Raw genomic sequence first — 25,412 nt, 5'->3', positions numbered from 1 at the left:
CCCTGTCTTCCGGGACCCCATAAGTGTGCTGGGTGCCCCCGAGAGGAGGCCCGCCCGTGACCATGGGGCAAGGCAGGCCTCCCACCCGCCAGAGCCCCATGGACCCCTGCGAAGAACTCGGGCACCGCATGGCCATGACACACACCAGGCAAACCTGGAGTTTAGAAAATCACTGCCCACAGACCCTGCAAGGGACCCCCTTCTTTAAGCATCACAGAATGGGGACACCCCAGCTAGGAGCGTTGGCCCCAGGCCCTTTTCCTTTCTTACCTGTCCCCTGTTGCCACACCTCTTTTGAGTCTTTTCCTGTGATCACCTTCTGCTTCCTGGAGCTCTGGCCCCCGCCTGCCCACCTCCTCACCTGCCTTATGTTTTCCAAACTTCTTCTGGCACTGGGGCCTCGTGGGTTTCCCTTTATTTCCTCTTTATGTAGATCTCTTCCTTGGAGCAGAGCCCCATCCTGCCAGGGCAGGGATTCTTTCTGTCTGCCTGTCACCCTCTGCCTGGAGCAGCACCTGGCGTGCAGTAGGCGCTCAGTGAATACTTGTCAGATGCACCAGCATGCCAGGTGGGGGGTGGCTGCAGCTGCTTGTCGGCTGCCACTTGCCAGTCCCGGCACACTGCTGTGCCCTCCACTGTGGCAAGGCCTGTTCTCGTGGGGACACTGGTATCCTCAGCCCGCGGCACCTCCAGTTCAGGCTTTTTGCCTACCCAGCAGCTTCTAATTCAGGTGCTTGCTTGGGAGATGCTCTCAGCTGTCTGCCCTGTGTTTGGGGGGGCCGGCTCCCTGCTTCCCCCCCACGGGCATTAAGGGGCGGGGGGGGGAGGCCCGCCCCCCCCCCCCCCCACTGGGCTGGAGGTGCCACAGATGAGCGTCTGGGCCACCCTTCTGGCTGGGGCCCCTGTTACCTGTCTGGGCACAGAGGGCAGGCCAGGCCTGGGCATGCTGGCGCAGGGAACTCAGTGGGTGTGCCCTGCGTGGTCTGGCCGTGGTGCGTGAGGCTTCCTTGGCGGGCGGGACAGGAGACCACTGCAGTGCCTTGTGCTGCGGTCCCTTGAGGACTGATGACGGAGTATGAGCTCACGGTGGTGGGTGCCAGAGGCGTGGGGAAGAGTGCCCTGACCATCCAGCACATCCAGAACCACTCTGTGGATGAGTACTTTCCCACCATAGAGGTGAGCCGGCCCGGCTCCCGTCCCCAGCCCAGCTCCTGACACGGGCTTGTCTCCCACCCACACTGCAGGAGGGGTCTCCTTGTCATTGGTCCTGGGGGGCATGAGAGGAGCGAGGGAGGGTCCCATCCCTGGAGGGCCGGCTGTCTCTAAGCAGTGTCCTCCCCAGGACTCCCACCGGAAGCAAGTGGTCATCGATGGGGAGATGTGCCTGCTGGGCATGCTGGACACGGTGGGCCGGGAGGAGTACAGCGCTGTGCGGGCCCAGTACACGTGCACCTGGGAGGGCTTCCTCTGTTTGCCGTCAACGACGCCAAGTCCTTCAAGGGCCAGATCCTTCGAGGACATCCGCCAGTACAGGTGAGCTGCCCGGCAACCCTCGGGGGCCTCCCGTCTGCTCTCTGCGTGTCCCGGGTGCAGCCGAGCCCACAGCCCACCGGCCAACTCATACCTTCCCCCTTGCAGGGAGCAGATTGAGTGGTTGAAGGACTCGGACGACATGCCCAGGGTGCTGTTGGGGAACAAGTGTGACTTGGCCACGTGTACCGTGGAGTGTTGGCAGGCCCAGGACCTGGCCCACAGCTATGGCATCCCCTACATGGAGACTTCGGCCAAGAAGGGCCAGGTGAGCCGGAGCGACCCCCGCCCCGCCCAGGGGCAGCTCCCTCGACGCAGGGCAGCCGCTCTGGCTCTGGCTGTAGCTCCAGGACCCTCTGGGACCCTCTGGGACCCCTGTTGCCCAGCAGCCCCTCACGCTGTAAGTCTCCCTGGACGTCAGGACAGCGAGGGAGGCCAGCGTCTGGGTCTGGGCCGACACAGCTCCCGGGGGATATGGAGGTCCGTAGAGAGAGCTGCCCTGACCAGGCTGGAGCAGTGACCCTGGGGCCCCAACCCCTGTACCCCCAGAGCAGCAAGGAGGTCCCAATCGGCCCAACCCCCCAGGAGGCCGTGGGGGAGTTGCTGAGGACAAGCCTCCCAACGGGGTGGCCCTGGGGATCAAGACGGGCAGGGCCCAGCTCCCTGTTTGCGGGGCGGGGTGAGGAAGGGGCTGGGGTTCCACTTGAGGCCAAGGCAGTGGTCCTCGCAACGAGCTGGCCCCCTCTTGCCAGGGCGTGGAGGATGCCGTCTACAAGCTGGAGCACAAGAGCCGGCAGCACAAGGCGAGCAAGCTGGGCCCGCCCGCCCCACGGGGGTGGCCTGGGCTGCCTGAGCTGCAGGGCCTGCTCTCCCAACTGAGGCACAGGCGACAGGCATGGAAGAGGCACCCGCAGGGAGGATGCAGGGAAGGAAGCTCCGGCCCGCCCAGGTAGGTGATGGAGGGACCATGGGTCTGCCGGGACCCCTTGCGCAGACTGTCGTGAACTGATGCCACTGGCCCCCCAGCTATCACTCTCCTCAGCCCCATACTGGCCCACGGGGCACATGCTGAGTCACTGTAGAGTATCTGATGGGCTTGACCCTGGTGTTCGGCTGAGTCCGGGAGGCCGTTGTGCGTGTGGCCCCCCAGGAGGCATGTGGGAACCTCAGCTTGGTCCTGCTGGTGGCCCCTCTGTCTCTGGGGGCCCCGGGTGCGTCCTGCAGAGACGCAAGAATGGGCCAGTCTAGCACGTAACACATGAAACTTTATTCACCTTCAACCAGCAAAGGGGGAAACTAAGACAAAGGGTGTCCCTTCCTCTGGGAGGGAGGCTTTCATAGGGAAGGGCTCTGGGGGCGGGGAGCTCATTTGGACTCCGGCTGGGGTCGTATCTTCTGAGTTTTGGGGACCCTGAAAGGCAGTAACTGACTTTGGCAAAGGCAAGGGTGCAGCCTGTTGGGTCCAGCCCGCCCAGAGTGCCCCCTGCTCTGCCTCGTGGGGCCCAGATGGCTGCGTGGGCTCTGGTATCGGGCCAGCCCTGCCTCCTTATGTGTATGGGGGTGCGGTCAGCCCACCTGCCCCTGCCACCCCCTCGGTGGAGGTGGCCTGTTGCTCCCAGAGCCACCTCAGGTCACCGAAGTGTCCTTGTGGGGCATGTCTAGGCCCCAGCTGGTCATGTGCAGCTCCGAGAGGGCCCGCCTGGCCTTGGGCCAGAATTCTGGACTGGCCCGGGTGGCCCCTTTAGGCACCATTCTGGCTGGTGGGGTGCTCATGGCGCGCCTGCCCTCCCGGGGCCCAAATGCAGGCCAGGCCAAGCCCTTCAGGGTCAGGACCTTGTGCCGTGCAAGGGGGGCACCGTCCCGCGGGAAGGCCAGCGTGAAGCAGCAGGGCGTGTCGCTGGCTTCCCAGGGCCTCAGGGTCACTGTGCTCACAGTCACCTTGTCTTCTGGAGGCCCCTGTGTGTCCAGCTTCTCTGGGGACACAGACGTCAGGGGGTTGTAGGCACGTGCGCGGCCTTGGGGCAGCTCTTGGGGCGCCGCCCTGGCTCCGCTGTGGCCGTGCTGGTCACTGCCCCGGGAGGGGCGCTGGCTGCAGGTGCCACAGGGCAGGAGGAGCGTCCTGGGCCTGGCGGCGCTGTCTTCAGCAGGCTGGGCAGAGCCGGTGGCAGGGGGCCTCAGTGGGGTTGCAAGGCCAGGCCTGTCGTACGACCCTGGGGGTGGTCCGGCCAGACGCTGCAGGGGAAGGGACCCAGCCTTCTGGCTGAAAGCTGATGTCCGCGGGCCACTTGCCTGTGGCCTTATGGTTCACTGGGAGGTTTGGGAGGGAATTCCATCGCCGTGGCAACAGCCAATCCTGAGGGCTGTCCTGGGCTGTGGACCGGCAGGCCAGCCGTGGAGCTGATGTTCCTTGAGGGAATGTTCTGGAAAGAGCAGATGGGGTGGGGGCTACCTCCCTTGGGGCCCCACAGGAGTCTGGGTTACTGGAAACGTTCATCCCTGCTAAGATTTCGATTAATAATGTGGCATCTTCAGGATCAAAACTCAAGTTTCATGACAACAGCAATGCTTGTTAGGCCTCGAGCTAATTGTTAAAAAACCTTTCCGCTGCGGCGAGCACCTGGCAGCCCCGTCAAGTGCGGGTCTTATCAACCCAGGAATTAGGTGCTGTTTCTGTCCTGAAACGTGGAGTCTGCACCCCAGCCTTTCTGCTCAGTCTAAGATTGGGGAGCCCCCTACATCATCTCTGTGACCCTGTGCGCCTGCATCCCTGGAAGGGGCAGGGCCTGGGCGCGGGGATACTCACGGTGTCATACACGGAGTAGGCTGCCAGCACGTGGAACAGGGCTTGCTGCCTGGGGAAGGGCACACAGGGGTGCTTGTTTCATGCTGATGCTCTTGGTTTCATATTGTCTGACAAACCCTCATGACAAAACAGTGTGTTTAAGAAATAACGCAAAAAAGCAGTGAACTCTTCAGGACACCTCAGTGTGAAACATTTTTCATGGGTAAAGTGTACATGTAAGGAAACGCATAGATCCCAGGTGTACCGTGTGATGAGCTTTGATTTTCTTTATTTTTTCAGTTTGCACACGTAACAGCTCAGTCTCTGGGATGCATGGCCTGTGGGTTTTCACACAAGGGTGGGGCCGCCGCATCCGCACCCCAGCGTCAGCCCCCAGCCTCGCAGCCCCAGCAGCCACTGCTCCTTATCCTCCCGGGGTTGCGCCTTTTCCAGAACGTCCTGTGAATGGAGTCATACATGGGTCTGGATTCTTTCACTTAGCAAAACAAGTCTAAGACTCACTCGTGCTTTGAGTGAATCAATAGCTGGTTCCCTTGTGTCCCTGAATCGTAGTCCGTTTCATGGAATCCCACGGTTTTTCCATTCCCTCTTTGAAGATCATCTTGGTTGCTTCCAGTTGTTAACGATCATGAGCAGAGCAGTGAAGATTGCATGCAGGTTTTATGTGGGTGTATGTTTTCTAGTCCTTTGGGTAAATCCAAAGGAGCATGATTGCTGAGCACATGGTGAGGGTGTGTGCGGTTTTGTCAGAAACCGGCAAGCTGTCTCCCACGGTGGCTGCGCCATATGCATCCCCGCCGGTGCTGGACGGGAGTTCCTGTTGCTCCACGTCCTCGCCAGCGCTTTGCTTCTTATTCTGCACGAGTCTTTCGTTAGATATATGATTGGCAAATCTTTTCTCCCAGTCTGTAGCTCTTTCATTCTCTTAACTGTGTCTTTTGCAGAATGACAGTTTTACATTTAGGTACGGTTGTACTTGTCGCTGCTTTCCATCATGATTTTATTGAAGTTCCTTACTGATGGGCACTCGTGTTTTTCTGATCTGGCAAATGCACAAGGGCCAACGGAGGGCTCCAAGCTCATGCTCTTCCCACCTGTAGAGGATGCTGTCTGTCACCTCCGCGCTCTTAGCTTTAACAGTGTGTTCATGGTACCTGATGACCCCCAGCCAGAACCCCCTGAGATTCCTCGACCTTCCCTCATGGTTGTGACCTCACTGCTGAGGTGAGACGGACATGGTGACGTTGATTTGGTGCCAATGTGCACATCTCTTAGGAGCGAGGTGATCAAGCATATTTTATCATTCCTTCCTTTTTTTTGTGAACTCTCCCTTATCATTTCTCATATTTTTGCCTTGTAAGAAACTGATTTGTAGAAAGTCCTCATCCATTAAGGGCATTAGAACGGTAAATATTTTCCCCCAGTTTCATAGTTTCTTTGAGTTTGATTAGGGATTTTCCCCCATGCAGATACTTGATTTTCATGTGGTTGAATCAGCCAGTTTTTAAAGTGGAATCTAGGATTTTGTCTGACTTAGAAAGGCTTTTGGTAATTACGGTAGCATTAGTGTAACCTTTATCTATGTCTTGTAGCTGGCGTGCCTAGTCCCTCTTTCATGCTTTTACAGGGTTTTCCCAGCAGTTCTCGCTTAGTTACTCTGCATGTGAACTTTCGAATCAGCTCCTCTAAGTCCCGAAACAGCTGGCACGACATCTTCTTGGGGCTCCTCCATGTCACCGACTCAGGTCGCGCACGTCCTCAGGGCACGGCACCCCGTGTGGTCTCTGACTCCCCCCACACACACACCCGGTCGTGGGGAGGGGTCGGCAGGCTGGGCACGTGGTCAGGTTCCTGCAAGGAGGGCCCTCGGGGGTCTGTAATTTCTCAGAACTAAGACCCCACTAAAGCACAGCAATGTGAATAAGGCCCTGCGTGGGCACCACACCAGCCTCCCTGTGCTATCGGCCTGGTTCCACCACGTCACCTGGTGCAGGTGTCCCCCTCCAGCTCTGGCTCCCGAGGAGGCCTGTGCATGCCTGCGGGGCGGGGGGGATGTCCCACTCCTCCTCTGCACCCAGAGGAGCTGGAGCAGATGGGTGCTCCCCAGATTTGCCCCCCCAACTCCGTCTAGGAGTGGCTGGGGGTACAGACTGAGGGGCGGGGGCACGGGCTCCAGGACTGCCCAGAAGGGCAGGAATCAGCAGACTTTCCCATCCGTCACCCCTGCCTTCCGTCCTCATGACAGGAAGGGCCGGAGCGCAAGCCAACGGGACTGGGTGGACCCTCCGTGCCAGGCGCCCCTGACCCGTCCCAGCGGTCGAGGTGGCTGGGGACCAGAGACGTGAACCGACCACTCGCTGTCAGCTTCTGCCCCGCAGTCAGGGTGTCAGGTGGGGCCCCATAGGACAGGAAACAGGACAGAATTGGAAATGACTGTGGCCTCAGCCGGTTCTGCGCCCACGGCCCTCCCCCTGTGCAGCCCCCGACCCACAGGGATGGGACAGGCAGCGACAGCCCAGGCCCTCACTCCCCAGGAGCAGGGACAAGGGGCAGCACCCCCAGGGCCCGGACCCTGCTCAGCCGGCCCTCTCCTGCCCCCTGCTCCCGTCCTTGAACCCTGGCCCCAGCACAGCAGCCACCCTGGTCTGGAGACCCCACGGGCCACGGACCCCGTCCATCCTGTCCCACCTCTGGGCGTCTAAGCCTCCTCCCTGGAGGGAAGGAGAAATAAAACTCCCTGTTTGCATAGGACATGGTTGACTTTAGAAAATTACAGGATATCGACAAAAACACGTGTAGAAAGACAGAGAGGGCTCAGCAAACCCATATATGTGTCAACGGGTGCCTCCCTACTGACAAGGATCAATGGTGTGGAAACCAAAGACACCGTACCGGCTACAGTCACGCCCCGGAAAATAAGATATTGATATATACATATAACCGAATCACTTTGATGTATACCTGAAACATTGTAAATCAACTATACTTCAATTTTTAAATAAGAGCAAAAAAGAAAACAAATCTAAAAGCCGGCAAAACCCAATTCTCTGTGGTGATATACAGCGAGTCAGGGCATACTAAACACTGGTGTGATTCATGACAGACAGCTACTGTCTCTGGCCTTTGGGGAGGGGCGGGCTGGAGACTTGAGCTCTCTTGGAAAAGCTTGGGGGGGTGGGGTATGTGGATGTCTGTTGTGTGAGTCTTCATAGTTTTGCATCTCTTAAATTTTGCATAGTGAACTGTGGAACATCGGATGAAACTGGGAGTGGGTCAAGGGAACAGCAGCCGAGTAGCTGGCTGGTCTTTCATTTTTCACCGGATGAGGTCACCTGCTGCCTGCTCAGTACTGCCCAGGCATAGGGTCTCTGGGAAATCACAGTTTGGAATTAAAGATGAACATGAAACTACCTCTATTCCCTTTTCCAAAATGTTCAGCAGAAATTTGGGTCCAGGCACCAAAGCTCTATTACTTGGGGGAAGAGTTTGCAGAGACGTACCGACTGTACGGGAGCTCTCTTGTAAGCACGGTCTGAAAGCAAACAGCCCACAGACTCCAGTCTTTCAGGGGTGCTTAGCAAATTAAGGAGTGAAAGCTGGGTTTTTGGAAGTAGGTTTTAAGGACTGTATTTCTTGGAGTAGTCCCATAAAGTGTATATTTGTTGTAGTGTGGCAGTGTCTAAAAATTGAAATCAGTGTAAATGTCCAGGAGGAAACAGTAGTTAACCCCAGGCCCATCCTTCTTAGGAAATAGCACAGTCATCAACAGGAGGGGGAGAATTATATGCACGACATGGAAGGATGGCCAGGTTATGTCATGAACTAACAAAAGCAAGTTTGGAAGAGTTTAAATTCCCCAAAGTAGAATTGCTGGGTTAAAAGATGTGTGCATTCACACTTGTTTGGGTGGCTACAATTAAAAAAAAAACTTGAAAATAACAAGTGTAGACAAGGGTGTGGAGAAAATGCAACCCAACAAAATGCACTGTTGGTGGGAATGTAAAATGATGCAGATGCTGTTTTTGGTGATTCCTCAGAAAGCTAAGTGTAGAATTACTGTATGAGCCAGCAATTCCACTCCTAGGTGTGTATCCAAAAGAACTGATAGCAGGGAATCCAACAGATACTCATCCAACCATGTCCATTGCAGCACCATTCACAATAGCCAAAAGGTAAAAACAACCCTCGTGTCCATCCTCAGATGTATGTGGTCCATCCATACAATGGAATACTATTCAGCCTAAAAAAGGAAGGACATTCTGACACCTGCTACACCATGGATGAAACCTGAAGATATGCTGAGTGAAAGAAACTGGTCACAAAAGGAAAAATACGGTATGATTGCATTTATATGAGGTCCCTAGCGTAATCAGAGTCATAGAGACAGAATGTAGATTAGAGGTTTCCAGGGGAGGGGGGAGGGGGATGAGGAGTTAGTGTTTAATGGGGACAGAGTTGCCCTTTTGCAAGGTGAAAAGGGACCTGAGGATGAATGGTGGTGATGGTTGCACAACAATGTGCATGTACTTAATGCCACTGAACTGGCAGCTTAAAAATGGTGAAGATGTTAAGTTTTATGTTATGCGTATTTTATCACACACACACAAGCTACTTAGAGGAAAAAAGGAAATCATACAGTTATTTGAGGAAACCATGGGATTATCCCTTTCTAAGCTTTTCTTAGGAAAAGCCTTCCTAAGTATGGCTCTAAAGCCAGAAGATGAAACTCTGATAATCGACTCCATAAAATAAACTTCTTTGCGGCCAAAGTCAAAAACTTACTAGGAAAAAATATTCACATCCCAGATCCCACAGGTTCAGGGCTCAGTCCCACGAGGTTGTGCCCACTTCAGATGCCAACTGCAAGTCCCAGGCTGCCCCTGGTACTTCTGACTCAGTGGCTAAAGAAGGGGTTTCGGGCTTCCCTGGTGGCGCAGCGGTTGGGAGTCTGCCTGCCGATGCAGGGGACACGGGTTCGTGCCCCAGTCCGGGAATATCCCACATGCCGCTGAGCCTGCGCGTCCGGAGCCTGTGCTCCACAACGGGAGAGGCCACAACAGTGAGAGGTCCACGTACCGCAAAAAAAAAAAAAAGAAGAAGGGGTTTCCACGACCTCTCCTCAAATTTGATAATTTGCTAGAACAGTTCACAGAACTCAGGGAAACACTTACTCATGCCTACGAGTTTATTATATAATAAGGGATACAGATGAACAGCCAGATGAAGACATACATAGGGTGAGGTCCAGAAGGGTCCCGAGCACAGGAGCTTCTGTCCCCGTGAAGTTGGGGTGCACCACCCTCCTGGCACGTGGACGTGTTCACCAACCCAGAAGCTCCCTGAACTCCAAACCTTTGGGATTTTTATGGCGCTTCATCACGTACACAAGGTGGATCATTAGCTCCATCTCCAGCCTCTCTCCCCTTCCCAGAGGACGGGGGTGGGGCTGAAGTTCCAAGCTTCTCACCAGGGCTTGATCCTACTGGCGCCCAGCCCCCATCCTGAAACTATCCAGGGCCTCACCCAGAGTCGCCTCATTAGAACAAAAGGGACTCCTGTCACCCAGGAAATGACAACAGGTTCAGGAGCCAGAGCCAGAGACCAATATATTTTCTGTTATTTCACGTATGCCAACACCATTTACTGAACCCTCTGTCCTTTCGCCACAGTTTTGAGATGCTGTCTTTTTTTTTTTTTTGGCCGCATTGTGCGGCATGCAGGTCCCCCAACCGGGGATCAAACCCACCCCCTCAGCAGTGAAAGTGCAGAGTCCTAAGCACTGGACCACCAGGGAATTCCTGATACCGTCTTTTTAAAAGAAAATTTATTTTATTGAAGTATAGTTGATTTACAATTGAGATGCCGTCTTGATGATCTATTAAATACCTGTATTACAAAGTGAGTTTTACATTACAATTTACTTGATCTGTTATCGGCTAATTCTTTCTAGAGAAAGCTATAATGAATATTCTTGTACATATATCTTTGCTTCCCGCACCCCCCCGCCCCCCGTCCACCTAGAATTGCTAGTTTAAATGGGGTGACTTTGGAAATTGATTTAAACAAAAAAATCTAGCAGAGTCTTCAGTTCTGTTTGCTTTCAATTCCAAACGGGAAAAGGGAAACATCGAGAATCATCTTAAGGTTTAGCAAAGAAAACTCAGGAGTATTTAAACACTTCTGAAGCTACCTGATGGTTTTAATATGACCAGGACAACAACTTAAAAAGATAAATAGTCTGAATTAAGTTTTTTTGTTAAGTGATTAAAGATACTTTCATGGGACATAGAAATAATCTTTGTGGTGTGGGTGTCTTACAGGCCTCCCTTTGTAAGATACATTTGCAAATTCATATTTCCCAGGCAGCCTGCTTTTCTACAGCTGTGAAAAAAAGGGATAGTGAGAGAGACAATTGTCTCCTTATCTTGCTAGGAGTTCTGTTACTAGCAGTTTGGAGATGGTATTTTAAGGCCCAAACATGAAATTCCTTTATTTAGCCTGAAGCCAGTGAAAGCGTGTAGGCTTAAGAAGCTCAGAAATTTAAAACAGGGAGGGAATTCCCTGGCGGCCCAGTGGTTCGGACTCCATGCTCTCACTGCCAAGGGCCCGGGTTCTATCCCTGATGGGGGAACTAAGATCCCACAAGCCGCATGGCACAGCCAGAAAAAAAAAAACCAAAATTAAACAGGGAAAAAAGATAGATGGGGTTGTAAATGACACATGACTTGAGGGATTTATGTCCTATGGCTCTGCATTCTTTTAAGACATTTGATGCATTATTGCCAAATTTCAAGGACTTCTTGTCTGAAGGCAAAGTGGTAACAGCCCTCTCGCCTCGGGAAGGCTTCACCTACAAGGTGTTCAAGACTCAGGAGGGGTGAGAGCGAAGATTCTGGCCAGAACTAGAGAGCCACAGGGGTGGCAGGATGAGGGGCTTGGCACTAGAGTCAGCCTTGGGTATCCACGGGTTCCACATGCTGGGATCCAACTGATCTCGGGTGGCCTCAGCCTGCAGAGGCTTGAAGCAGGATTTCGGTTCCAGGCCAGAGATTGAAGTCAGGCCACAGCAGTGACAGCGCTGAATCCTAGCCACTAGACCAGTGGCCGGTGGCAAGGCCCTGGCCCATCAGCTGTGTAGAAGTGAATTTCCACATAGAGACGGAAAGTAGTGAAGCAAGTAAAGTGTTTATTAGGAGGAAAAAGGGTATGTGTGGATAAGACACGTGGGCGGGCTCAGAGCAAAAGTCGCGCCCTAGTGGTAGTTTGTATCACTCATATGGGGCATTTCTTCTGGGTCTCCTTTGGCCAGTCATCTTGCTTTGCCTGGTTCTGAGTCCAAATTTGGTTTATCTCAGGGTCCTCCCATGCGTGGGCGCACATCTTAGGCCAGATGGATTCTGGCTGAGTGGCCTATGGGTAGGTTGACATCACCTACTATATCGGTGGCACTCCCTCCCTTTTTGACCTTCAAGGAGCGTTTCTGTGTGTGTGTAGTCAGGAAGGTATTCTTGACCTCGAGAATGAGAAATATGTGGTCTCTTATCTGGGCAGGGCTTAGCTTCTCCTCCCTCCTGCTATTTTGGAGTGTCTGTCCACAGGGGACAAACTCCACCAGCCCAGCCTGCGACCCATCTATCTCCTGCCTTGCAACCAACCATGGATGGAAAATACTCAGGAGAAAAAAAATTCCAGAAAGTTCCAAAAAGCAAAACTTGAATTTATAACTATTTACATATCATTTACATTGCATTTACAACTATTTACATAGTACTTCTACTGTATTAGCTGTTGTAAGTAATCTAGAGATGATTTAAAGTATATGGGAGGGCTTCCCTGGTGGCACAGTGGTTGAGAGTTCGCCTAACGATGCAGGGGACACGGGTTCGTGCCCCGGTCTGGGAGGATCCCACATGCCGCGGAGCGGCTAGGCCTGTGAGCCATGGCTGCTGAGCCTGCGCGTCCGAAGCCTGTGCTCTGCAACGGGAGAGGCCACGACAGCGAGAGGCCCATGTACCGCAAAAAAAAAAAAAAAGTAAAGTATATGGGAGAGGGCTTCCCTGGTGGCACAGTGGTTAAGAATCCGCCTGCCAATGCAGGGGACACGGGTTCAAGCCCTTGTCCGGGAAGATCCCACATGCCGCGGAGCACCTAAGCCCGTGCGCCACAACTACTCAGCCTGCACTCTAGAGCCCGTGAGCCACAACTGCTGAAGCCTGCACGCCACAACTACTGAAGTCCGCACGCCTAGAGCCCGTGCTCCGCAACAAGAGAAGCCACCGCAATGAGAAGCCCACGCACCGCAACAAAGAGTAGCCCCCGCTCGCCGCAACTAGAGAAAGCCTGCACTCAGCAAAAGAGGTCCAATGCAGCCAAAAATAAATAAAAATAAATAAATTTATAATAAAAATTAAAAAATAAAGTTTATGGCAGGATGTGTGTAGGTTATATGCAAACACTATGCCATTTTATATCAGAGTCCTGAGCATCTATGGATTCTGGTATCCCCAGGTCATGGGCAGGGGGGGTTGTCCTGGAACCAATCCCCCTGGATACCAAGCGGTAACTGTACTGGGTTTTTCTACCCCTCAGGTCCTGAAGCATCATGCAGCAATTTAGGGAAATCTTTCCACACTGCGTTAAACACTGGTGTAATCTTTTTTTTTTTTTGAATTTTATTTAATTTATTTTTTTATACAGGAGGTTCTTATTAGTTATCCATTTTATACATATTAGTGTATACATGTCAACCCAATCTCCCAATTCATCCCTCCCCACCCCCCGCCGCTTCCCCCCCTGGTGGCCATATGTTTGTTCTCTACATCTATGTCTCTATTTCTGCCCTGCAAACCCGTTCATCTGTACCATTTTTCTAGGTTCCACATATATGCGTTAGTGTACGATATTTGTTTTTCTCTTTGTGACTTAACTTCACTCTGTATGACAGTCTCTAGATCCATCCACGTCTCCACAAAGGACCCAATTGGTGTAATTTTTTTTAATTTTTAATTTTTTATTGAAGTGTAGTTGATTTACAATGTTGTGTTAATTTATGCTGTACAGCAAAATGATTCAGTTTATATATATGTCCATTATGGTTTATCACAAGGTATTGAATATAGCTTCCCGTGCTATACAGTAGGACCTTGTTGTTTATCCATTCTATAATAGTTTGCATCTGCTAATCCCAAACTCCCAATCCATCCCTCCTCCTCCCCCTCCCCCTTGGCAACCACAAGTCTGTTCTCTATGTCTGTGAGTCTGTTTCTGTTTCGTAGATAGGTTCACTTGTGTCATATTTTAGATTCCACATATAAGTGAGATCATATGGCATTTGTCTTTCTCTTTCTGACTCACTTCACTTAGCATGATAATCTCTAGTTCCACCCATCTTGCTGCAAACACTGGTGTAATTTAAACACATACTGACCTTTTAATCCCCCTGCCCTACAACCCAGGCTCATCCTAAGTGAAAAATCCAACACTCCACTCTGCCGTTCAGCTAAGGATGCCTTGGGTTTCTCTCTCACTAAATTCTCCAAGATACTCTACTGATTGAATTCTACAAGTCACAGAAGGGAGGCAATGACATGATTCTCCCTTGCATGTATGTATGTATTTTGGCCCCATGCGGCTTATGCGGATCTTAGTTCCCCGACCATGGATTGAACCTGCACTCCCTACAGTGGAAGCCTAGGGTCTTAACCACTGGACCGCCAGGGAAGTCCCTCTCCCTTGTATTTAAAGTGTGTGAGGGACTTCCCTGGTGGCGCAGTGATTAAGAATCCGCCTGCCGGGACTTCCTTGGCGGTCCATTGGTTGAGACTCCACGCCTCCACTGCGGGGGGCACGGGTTTGATCCCTGGTCAGGGAACTAAGATCCCCACGTGCCACGCAGCAGGGCCAAAAAAAAAAAGAATCTGCCTGCCAATACAGGCGACACGGCCTGGTCTGGGAAGATCCCACATGCTTCGGAGCAGCTAAGCCCATGTGTCACAGCTACTGAGCCTATGCACCGCAACTACTGAAGCACACGTACCTAGAGGCCATACTCTGCAACAAGAGAAGCCACCACAATGAGAAGCCCACACACCGCAACGAAGAGTAGCCCCCGCTCACCACAACTAGAGAAAGCTCGTGCACAGCAGTGAAGACCCAACGCAGCCAAAAAGTAAATTCATTTAAAAAACAAAATAAAGAGTGTGAAAAGGAGAGCAGGGGATTGAGTCAGTCACCATCCACCTGTGCCGGGTCAGGCCAGACTGTATGTTAGATCTTGGGGACACCAGGATGATCTAACACTTGCCCTGCAGAGTATCAAGGCAGTCAGACACTGTCACAGAAAGGACAGCACATCTGGGGGGATGGGAACCAAAATGTCAGCTAACAGCGGTCCTTTGCCTGTGGTGGGAGAATGAATTAGGATTTTTTTCCTTGTTGCTTACCAATATCCTTGTTGCTTACCAATATCTCCTAAGTATTTTACATTAAATATGTAATTCTATAATTCAAGTTAAATAAATATTAAAGAGCTGGCAGTAGACTAGAGGATGCTTTGGTAACAAGGGAGGGGGCTGGGGACACAGAGGTACAGTGGACAGGATGGAAGGTGGAAGGGGAGGAGAAGGGTCCAGAGCTGAGGGATGAAGCTTCTGCTCCAGCCAGGGGAGTGACAGGGACCAGATTTCCTCTCCCATCTGACACAACTCCCAACTTGGGCAAGATGTATGAAAGAAGGTTTTCAAGACACTGGACATGTCTTGGAGGGACAGTGGCTCCTGAGACCCACGTGACCGCACCAGTGTGCTGCTTGAGAAAGTTCCAGGCTGTGGTGCTGGGGACCACGTGCTTCGGAGCCCGTGCGTCACAGCTACTGAGCTTATGCACCACTCTCTCCCTGAGCGCCCAGGGAGCTGAGAGTCCAAGCAGACCAGGGCAGGCAGACACCACCCGAGTGGCCCTCGCAGGGAATGCGTGAACACAGGGGAGGATGTCCCCGCAGGGGCATACCACGTGGCAGTGAAAAGAAACCAACTCCTGATCCAAGCTGCCACCTGTCTGAGTAACGTGGTGGAGTGAAAGAAGCCGGAAGAAAATGGTACATAGTGGATGATTCCCAGCTATTTAAAAGTCTAGAAAACGCAGCCGGTTTTAGTGACAGAGAGCACATCAGTGGTTGTCTGGAGGCAGAGGGGAGTGTGGGTCACAGATGCTTCATGGGTATATACACACGTCACAATGAATCAAACTGTGCACCTTAAGTATACACAGTTTACTGTATGTCAACTGTACCTCAATAAAGCTGTTTTAAATAAAATAGGCTTCAGTTTTAGGTTTACAGAAAAACTAAGCATACAGTAATGAAAGTCTCCACAGACTCCCTGCCAGCCCCCGTTCCCCCACCCAGTAGTTTCCCCTATTATTAACATTTTGCTTTAGTCAGGAACATTTGTTACAATTAATGAACCTACAAACAGATATATATATATATATATATATATATATATATGTGTGTATATATATATATATATATAAAAGTATAGTTGATTTACAATGTTGTGTTAGTTTCTGGTGTACAGCAAAGTGATTCAGTTACAAATATATATTCTAATACATTCTTTTTCATATTCTTTTTCATTATGGTTTATCACAGGATATTGAATATAGTTCCCTGTGCTACACAGTAGGACCTTGTTGTTTATCCATTCTTTACATAATAGTTTGCATCTGCTTATCCCAAACTCCCAATCCATCCCTCCACCATGGCTCGTTTATTTTTATCATTGAATATATGCCATTGTCTGGATGTACCATCGTGTGTGTATCCGCTCACCTATTGAAAGACATCCTCAGAGCTGACTGGGCAGGTTACGGCAGACACCACGGAGCGGCACAGCAGGACGAGTTGTGGCGCGTGGTGACCACCAGAGGGCGCCAGATCCCCCCTTCTCTCTCACCAGGACGGCACCAGCAATTTCCCCCCTGTCCTAACCCCACTGTTCCCTGTGCTAGGGTTGATCGGGTCTTTTCCTTGAACTAGGGTTGATCTGGAAACCACTTGTGGGAAAAATTAAGTTGGACTTGTTTCCTTCGGATTAAAAACCAAGGTTTCATGACTAGATGCATGACAGGGGGCGGGGAAGGGGTGGTACTTTGTTGAGCATTTATGGGGGCTTGTCCAGAATCTCTCCCCCAAAGAAGTTAACTGAAGAGTCAGCTGGATCTGCCCTCTGTAGAGATGAACTTAGCTGTTCGGGGGCGGGGGAGGGGGGAGGAAAAGCAGCCCCGAGCCTGATTTCCCATGACTGCAGTGCCAGCAACCCCTTGCCCAAGGCTGCTTGCATCTGGTTGGATGAGAAATCAGGGGCCCAGCAGAAGGGGTGATGGCCTGGAATCTTTGGTCCGAGGGACACCCCCCGTTCCTCTATCTATTGATTACGTTAAACTGCTGTTGCTGGCTGCAGACAGAGCTGCCTTCCCGGGTGTGTGCAGGGTTCCCCGCGTGGATTCAGGGCAGGTGATGCGTGCCTTGTCTTCACCCTGTGTTCTCAGTTATGGCTCTTTAGGGAAGATAGTGCCTGTTCCAGAAACACAGATCGATTTTTTCAGAATGTATTATTAAGGGCTCAGAATAAGGAATCTTATGCCTACAAATAAGTTTTTAATTAATTCATGATAACTTATTACACACTGAATCGTATTGAGGGACGATTATGCATTTAAAGCCATGTAAGTGTTCCCATGAAAACTTGAGTGAAGCTGGAACTTCTATTATTTATTTATCAGTGTCTCAAGGCATGAGGGATCTCAGTTCCTCGACCAGGGGTGGAACCTGTGCCCCCTGCAGTGGAAGCGGGGAGTCCTAACCACTGGACCGCCAGGGAATTCCTGAAGCTGGAACTTTTTTTTTTTTTTTTTGTGGTACGCGGGCCTCTCACTGTTGTGGCTCTCCCGTTGTGGAGCACAGGCTCCGGACGCGCAGGCTCGGCGGACATGGCTCACGGGCCCAGCCCCTCCGCGGTTTGTGGGATCTTCCCGGACCGGGGCACGAACCCGTGTCCTCTGCATCAGCAGGCGGACTCTCAACCACTGCGCCACCAGGGAAGCCCCTGTATAGCTTTTTTGTCCCTCATTTCCTGCATTACAGTTTTCTTCTGTTTAGTTTTTTTTTTTTTTAAGTAAAACGTTTAAATGCCTCTCCCGTTTCCTTTTGTGTATATTCTACAGCTATTTTCTTTGTGGTTGCCATGGGATTGCATTCAACATCCTAAAGTTATAACACTCTAATTTGGATTTATACCAGCTTAATGTCAATAACACACCAAACTGCTCCTTTACAGCTCCATCCCACTTTTTTCAGTTGTTGCTGTCACAAAATCGTATCTGCATACATAGTGTGACCAAAAACATCAACAAATAATTTTTAAAGTACATTAGTTTCTTAAATTATATATAAACTGGCTTTTAGACTAGTAATTGATTTATTTTTAAAAAGTGTATCAATCTCTTAAATCACATAGAAAGCAAATAGTGGAGTTACAAACCATTATTTACAATATTATTACAATAACAATAGCTTTTATAATTGCCCATGTATTTACCTTTATTGGGCTCTTTATGTCTCCATATGGCTTTTTTTTTTTTTTTTTTTTGCTGTGTTGGGTCTTCGTTGCTGCGCACGGGCTTTCTCTAGTTGCGGCGAGCAGGGCTACTCTTTGTTGTGGTGTGCGGGCTTTCTCATTGTGGTGGCTTCTCTTGTTGCGCAGCACTGGCTCTAGGCATGTGGGCTTCAGTAGTTGCAGCACGCAGGCTCAGTAGTTGTGGCTCTCGGGCTCTAGAGCACAGGCTCAGTAGTTGTGGTGCACGGGCTTAGTTGCTCCGCGGCATATGGGATCTTCCCTGACCAGGGATTGAACCCGCGTTCCCTGCATTGGCCGGCGGATTCTTATCCACTGTGCCACCAGGGAAGCCCCAGGGTCCATTCATTTATTTTTAACATCATTATTGGAGTATAATTGCTTTACAATTTTGTGTTAGTTTCTGCTGTATAACAAAGTGAATCAGCTATATGCATACGTATATCCACATATCCCCTCCCTCTTGCATCTCCCTCCCACCCTCCCTATCCCACCCCTCTAGGTGGTCGCAAAGCACTGAGCTGATCTCCCTGTGCTATGCGGCTGCTTCCCACTAGCTATTCTACGTTTGGTAGTGTATATATGTCCATGCCACTCTCTCACTTTATCCCAGCTTACCCTTCGCCCCTCCCCATGTCCTCAAGTCCATTCTCTACATCTGCGTCTTCGTTTCTGTCCGGCCCCTGGGCTCTTTAGAACCATTTTTTAAAATTAATTCCATATATATGTGTTAGCATATGGTAGTAGTTTTTCTCTTTCTGACTTACGTCACTCTGTATGACAGACTCTAGGTCTATCCACCTCACTACAAATACCTCAATTTCGTTTCTTTTTATGGCTCAGTAATATTCCATTGTATATATGTGCCACATCTTCTTTACCTATTCATCTGTCAATGGACACTTTGTTTGCTTCCATGTCCTGGCTATTGTAAATAGAGCTGCAATGAACAATTTGGTACATGTCTTTTTTTGAATTATGGTTTTCTCAGGGCATATGCCCAGTAGTGGGATTGCTGGGTCATATGGTAGTTCTATTTGTAGTTTTTTAAGGACCCTCCATACTGTTCTCCATAGTGGCTGTATCAATTTACATACCCACCAACGGTGCAGGAGGGTTCCCTTTTCTCCACATCCTTTCCAGTATTTATTGTTTGTAGATTTTTTGATGATGGCCATTCTGACTGGTGTGGGGTCATACCTCATTGTAGTTTTGATTTGCATTTCTCTAGTGGTTAGTGATGTTGAGCATCTTTTCATGTGTGTGTTGGCAATCTGTATTTCTCTTCTTTGGAGAAATGTCTGTTTAGGTCTTCTGCCCATTTTTGGATTGGGTTGTTTGTTTTTCTGATATTGAGCTGCATGAGCTGCTTGTATATTTTGGAGATTAATCCTTTGTTAGTTGCTTTGTTTGCAAATATTTTCTCCCATTCTGAGGGTTGCCTTTTCGTCTTTTTTATGGTTTCCTTTGCTGTACAGAAGCTTTTAAGTTTCATTAGGTCCCATTTGCTTATTTTTATTTTTATTTCCATTACTCTAGGAGGTGGGTCACAAAGCGTCTTGCTGTGATTTATGTCATAGAGTGTTCTGCCTATGTTTTCCTCTAAGAGTTTGATAGTGTCTGGCGTTACATTTAGGTCTTTAATCCATTTTGAGTTTATTTTTGTGTATGGTGTTAGGGAGTGTTCTAATTTCATTCTTTTACATATAGCTGTCCAGTTTTCCCAGCACCACTTATTGAAGAGGTTGTCTTTTCTCCATTGTATACTCTTGCCACCTTTATCAAAGATAAGGTGACCATATGTGCATGAGCTTATCTCTGGGCTTTCTATCCTGTTCCATTGATCTATATTTCTGTTTTTGTGCCAGTACCATACTGTCTTGATTACTGTAGCTTTGTAGTATAGTCTGAAGTCAGGGAGCCTGATTCCTCCAGCTCTGTTTTTCTTTCTCAAGATTGCCTTGGCTATTCGGGGTCTTTTGTGTCTCCACACAAATTGTGAATTTTTTTGTTCTAGTTCTGTGAAAAATGCCATTGGTAGTTTGATAAGGATTGCACTGAATCTGTAGTCATTTTCACAATGTTGATTCTTCCAATCCAAGAACATGGTATATCTCTCCATCTGTTTGTATCATCTCTAATTTTTTTCATCAGTGTCTTATAGTTTTCTGCATACAGCTATTATGTCTCCTTAGGTAGGTTTATTCCTAGGTATTTTATTCTTTTTGTTGCGATGGTAAATGAGAGTGTTTCCCTAATTTCTCTTTCAGATTTTTCATCATTAGTGTATAGGAATGCAAGAGATTTCTGTGCATTAATTTTGTATCTTGCTACTCTACCAAATTCATTGATTAGCTCTAGTAGTTTTCTGGTAGTATCTTTAGGATTCTCTATGTATTGTATCATGTCAACTGCAAACAGTGACAGTTTTACTTCTTCTTTTCCGATTTGGATTCCTTTTATTTCTTTTTCTTCTCTGATTGCTGTGGCTAAAACTTCCAAAACTATGTTGAATAATAGTGGTGAGAGTGGGCAACCTTGTCTTGTTCCTGATCTTAGAGGAAATGGTTTCAGTTTTTCACCATTGAGAACAATGTTGGCTGTGGGTTTGTCCTATATGGCCTTTATTATGTTCAGGTAGATTCCCTCTATGCTTACTTTCTGGAGAGTGTTTATCATAAATAGGTGTTGAATTTTGTCAAAAGCTTTTTCTGCATCTATTTAAATTATCATATGGTTTTTATCCTTCAATTTGTTAATATGGTGTATCACATTGATTGATTCGTGTATATTGAGGAATCCTTGCATTCCTGGGATAAACCCCACCTGATCATGTTGTATGATCCTTTTAATGTGCTGTTGGATTCTGTTTGCTAGTATTTTATTGAGGATTTTTGCATCTATGTTCATCAGAGACATTGGCCTGTAGTTTTCCTTTTTTGTGACATCTTTGTCTGGTTTTGGTATCAGGGTGATGGTGGCCTCGTAGAATGAGTTTGGGAGTGTTCCTCCCACTGCTATATTTTGGAAGAGTTTGAGAAGGATGGGTGTTAGCTCTTCTCTAAATGTTTTTTGTTTTTTTGGCGGTACGCGGGCCTCTCACTGTTGTGGCCTCTCCCGTTGCGGAGCACAGGCTCACGGGCCCAGCCGCTCCGCAGCATGTGGGATCTTCCCAGACCAGGGCACGAACCCGTGTCCCCTGCATCGGCAAGCGGACTCTCAACCACTGGGCCACCAGGGAAGCCCTCTAAATGTTTGATAGAATTCACCTGTGAAGCCATTTGGTTCTGGGCTTTGGTTTGTTGGAAGATTTTTAATCACAGTTTCAATTTCAGTGCTTGTGATTGGTCTGTTTATATTTTCTATTTCTTCCTGATTCAGTCTTGGAAGGTTGTGCTTTTCTAAGAATTTGTCCATTTCTTCCAGGTTGTTCATTTTATTGGCATAGAGTTGCTTGTAGTAATCTCTCATGATTCTTTGTATTTATGCAGTGTCAGTTGTTACTTCTTTTTCATTTCTAATTCTGTTGATTTGAGTCTTCTCCCTTTTTTTCTTGATGAGTCTAGCTAATGGTTTATCAATTTTGTTTATCTTCTCAAAGAACCAGCTTTTAGTTTTATTGATCTTTGCTATTGTTTCTTTCATTTCTTTTTCATTTATTTCTGATCTGATCTTTACCATTTCTTTCCTTCTGCTAACTTTGGGGGTTTTTTGTTCTTCTTTCTCTTTTTTTTTTTAAATAAATTTATTTATATTCTTTTATTTATTTTTGGCTGAGTTGTGCCCCCGTTACTGCACGCGGGTCCTCTCTAGTTGCAGTGAGGGGGAGGGCTACTCTTTGCCGCGGTGCACGGGCTTCTCACTGAGGTGGCCTCTGCCATTGCGGAGCACGGGCTCTACGCACGCAGGCTTCATTAGTTGTGGCTCGTGGGCTCTAGAGCGCACCCTCAGCAGTTGTGGCGCATGGGCCTAGTTGCTTTGCGGCATGTGGGATCCTCCCCGACCAGGGCTCAGACTGTTTTTTGTTTTTAATGGGTGGTGCTGTATTCCTCTCTTACTGCTTGTTTGGCCTGAGATGTCCAGCACTGGAGTTTGCAGGCAGTTGGGTAGAGCTGGGTCTTGGTGCTGACATGAAGACCTCTGGGGGGCCTCACTCTGATTAATATTCCCTGGGGTCTGAGGTTCTCTGTTAGTCCAGTGGTTTGGACTTGGAGCTCCCACCACAGGACCTTGGGCCCGGCATCCGGCCTGGGAACCAAGATCCCACAAGCTTCATGGCGCAGTTAAAAAAAAAAAAAAAAAAAAAAAGGAAAGAAAGAAAGAGAAACAGAAGCGGTACAATATCAAAGAATAAAAAACAAAATAAAATTAGAAAGATAAAAAATATATTAGGAAAAATAAAACTATAAATTGAAACAACTGCAACAAGGTAAAATAAAACCACAACAGAAAAAAGAAAAAAAAAAGGAGGGGGGGGAGAAGCCAAAAGGAGAGAACAATAACAAAGTATAAAGAATAAAATAAAATTAGAAAAATAAAAGATTCCATTCACTTTTCATCACACTCTTTTATCTCTCTGTTACTCAGACTCAGTAATTACTATCGTCCTATCTTCATTTATGCTGATTCTTTTTCTACTGGCTCAAATCTGCACTAGAATTTCTTTTCTGGCTCTTTTTTAGGTTTTATATCTCTTTATTGATATTTTCTTTTTGTTCATACGGGTACTTTTGCTGTCCCCTTGTTCCCAATTTATAGGCAAGTGGCAGGACCTGAATTCATCAGACCCGGGTAGTTTGGCTGAAGTCCGAGGTCTTAACCATTGCCCCTCCTTGCCCTGGCCATGACTTCTACATTAGTTCACCTCTGTGGAGCACATCACCCTGGGACTTCTTGGTTAGTTACCTAAGAGGATACAGGGGCCAGGGGGCAGGAGACCCTGTAAGATGACGTGCGTTAAGTGAGACCATGTGCTTTAGCCTAACCATGCCCCCCCCAAATAAAAATACAAAAACAGAAAACTCTCCATCTTGTTCAGAAGGCATTTAAGGTAACTAATTTTTAGCACATACCACATTGGAGGAGGAAACAAGATGGCCTTTTCTTCAGCCCTCAACACTTGCTAAATGGTTTCCAATGCCTATGAGGACAACATAGGTTATCTGTTAACCATGAAAGTCTTCACACTGTCTTGTACACCCCTCCTGGTTCATCTTCGACTTCTCCCTCCTTGCTCACACTGTTCCTAGCTCTTCCCAGGCTTGGTTATACCTCAGGGTCTTTGCATTTGCTGTTTCTTCAGCCTTAAAGCTTTTCTTCCCCACATGCCTGCCTGGCTCCATCCCTTCATCTTGGCTTTGATCCACATCACCTTATTAAAAAGATTTCTCCTGACCACCCTGCTGAGATCCCTCTCTAGCCTCTTGTTCTACTTTGTCTTTCTCCCAAGTATTTTTTTTTAATATAAATTTATTTATTTATTTATTTTGGCTGCATTGGGTCTTCGTTGCTGCTTGCGGGCTTTCTCTAGTTGCAGCAAGCCGTGACTCCTCTTTGTTGTGGTGTGCAGGCTTCTCATTGTGGTGGCTTTTCTTTGTTGTGGAGCACTGGGCTCTAGGTGCTCGGGCTTCAGTAGTTGTGGCTCGCGGGCTCTAGAGCACAGCCTCAGTAGTTGTGGTGCACAGGCTTAGTTGCTCCGCGGCATGTGGGATCTTCCTGGGCCAGGGCTTGAACCCATGTCCCCTTCATTGGCAGGCAGATTCTTAACCACTGCGCCACCAGGGAAGCCCTCTCCCAAGTATTCAGTGATGTTTTCTGTGTCCATTTCCCCCATTGGATGAAGGTCTGAAGGAGCAGGGATCTGTCTCTCTTGTTCACTGCTTCCTCCCTGGTGCATGGCCTGTAGTGCACACTCGGTCCATGTTATGGAGTGAATGCTTGTTCCATCCCAATTCATATGTGCAAACGCTAACCCCCAGTGTGATGGTATAGTAAGTGGGGAGTTTGGGAGGTGATTAAGTCATGAGGCTGGAGTCCTCAGGAATGGGACTTGTGACCTTATAAAGGGAACTCAGGGAGCTCTCTTGCCCCCTTTTTCTACCACAGTGAGAGGACACAGTGAGATGTCCCTCTATAAATCAGGAAGTGAGCTCTCACCAGCCATCAAATCTGCTGAAGCCTTGATCTTGGACTTCTCAGCCTCCAGAACTGTGAGAAATAAATTTCTGTTGTTTATAACTGTTAAGTCTATGGTATTCTGTTCTAGTAGGCTGAGCAGACTAAGACAGTCATTATCTGTAGTTAAATGAATGAATTTACATCCTGCACCTTACATTCTGCAGAGAAGGCTTTCTCTACAATGACCTCACAATGACAACAAATGGAAAATCCCACCCACTCACTGAGCAATTATTGGCACTTACTGATGTCAGGCATTAGGTCCCAGTGGCTATAGGTTATATTTAGGTTTCCTGCCATCATAATGCTACATCTTTTTCAAAGACCAAGATTCCTCATTGTCTCTATTCTTCAGACCATAGGTTGGAGGCTGCTCCACTTCAGCATGTGGTCACTGGAATATCCCTTCACCTGTAGGGTTTCAGGCCATTACTCCATGTAGCTCTGCTTTGAAATGCCACCTTGCAAAACAGTTGAGACCATTATGAGCCCTTCTGCTCTTAAAACATTGTACACTTGATCTAGAGATGGAAATAGTTTAAATGGAGATTTAAAATGTACCAGTATCTTTTCCTCTCCCAGGTCTGCCTTGGTCCCTGGGCAGCCATGTTCCTGGGGGGATGAAGGTGATGTTGATAGGGTACAATGTTACAATGGAGATGACTGGGACTGATCCTCTGGACAGTGTTCTTGGAGTTATGCAAGTGACATTGATAGGGTATAAATATTACCATAGAGACAGCTGAGCCTGGTGCTATTAGCTGCAATCATTCTAGCTATTATCCTGGCAAAAAGGGTGTGAAGAAATTAATTTGCCAGCAGCTCCAAGGACATGCAGCTGCTACAGATTCTGTGTTAGTTTGTGTTTCTACCAACAGATCCACGAATATCACCTGGAACCACTGTGAAGATGGAATATGCAAAATCGCCAGAAAGGATGCCAGAAAAACCTTCCCATGTACCCTTTGTTGAAGGTTTGTTCCAGATTAATTGCCTGATAAAGCAGAGATGTTTGTGCCATTTGTTTTAAAGCATAAACAAAAGAAGAAAGATAAAGAACAAAAAAGCCCACCTTGAAAGTTCACAGTGGGTCTACAAATCAACAAGAGCAGCTGGGGGTTGTGCCTCTATAAGCTTTCTTTTTTAAATATTTATTTATTTGGCCACGTTGGGTCTCATTTGTGGCATGCAGGATTTTTCATTGTGGTGAGTGGGCTTCTCTCTAGTTATGGGGGACAGGCTCCAGAGCATGCAGGCTTAGTAGTTGC

At 48.7% G+C, this 25,412-nt stretch overlaps 1 protein-coding gene across 3 annotated transcripts; it reads left to right on the top strand.

Annotated features, from left to right (window-relative positions):
* The first annotated feature begins 1,163 nt into the window (after positions 1 to 1,163).
* Positions 1,164 to 24,635, top strand: LOC113608589 (GTPase HRas-like). Of its 3 annotated transcripts, none has more exons than XR_003428367.1 (5): positions 1,164 to 1,533; positions 1,639 to 1,798; positions 2,283 to 2,479; positions 8,535 to 8,668; positions 24,073 to 24,635. XR_003428367.1 is itself a non-coding variant. In XM_027085146.1 (4 exons), exons 1-4 carry the CDS (start codon positions 1,277 to 1,279, stop codon positions 8,575 to 8,577), a joined length of 657 nt encoding a protein of 218 aa, XP_026940947.1. In that variant the 5' UTR covers positions 1,164 to 1,276; the 3' UTR covers positions 8,578 to 8,914. The 3 variants fall into 3 exon arrangements, 1 of the variants encoding a protein (XP_026940947.1); XR_003428366.1 differs by lacking the exon at positions 24,073 to 24,635 and adding an exon at positions 15,097 to 15,801; XM_027085146.1 differs by lacking the exon at positions 24,073 to 24,635 and having other exon boundaries at positions 8,535 to 8,914.
* Positions 24,636 to 25,412: the final 777 nt, after the last annotated feature.

Source organism: Aethalodelphis obliquidens, unplaced genomic scaffold (assembly GCF_003676395.1).
Source record: "Aethalodelphis obliquidens isolate GAN/ISIS:26980383/991018 unplaced genomic scaffold, ASM367639v1 scaffold53, whole genome shotgun sequence".
NCBI classification, from domain to species: Eukaryota; Metazoa; Chordata; class Mammalia; order Artiodactyla; family Delphinidae; genus Aethalodelphis; species Aethalodelphis obliquidens.
This window is presented reverse-complemented; position numbering and strand designations above follow the sequence as displayed.

Coding starts and splice junctions, on each gene's coding strand:
- LOC113608589 (XM_027085146.1), top strand. CDS start 1,277: ATGAGAGGAGCGAGGGAGGGTCCCATCCCTGGAGGGCCGGCTGTCTCT. Junction 1,534..1,638: donor GAGGACATCCGCCAGTACAG/GTGAGCTGCCCG, acceptor TCCCCCTTGCAG/GGAGCAGATTGAGTGGTTGA. Junction 1,799..2,282: donor CTTCGGCCAAGAAGGGCCAG/GTGAGCCGGAGC, acceptor CCCTCTTGCCAG/GGCGTGGAGGATGCCGTCTA.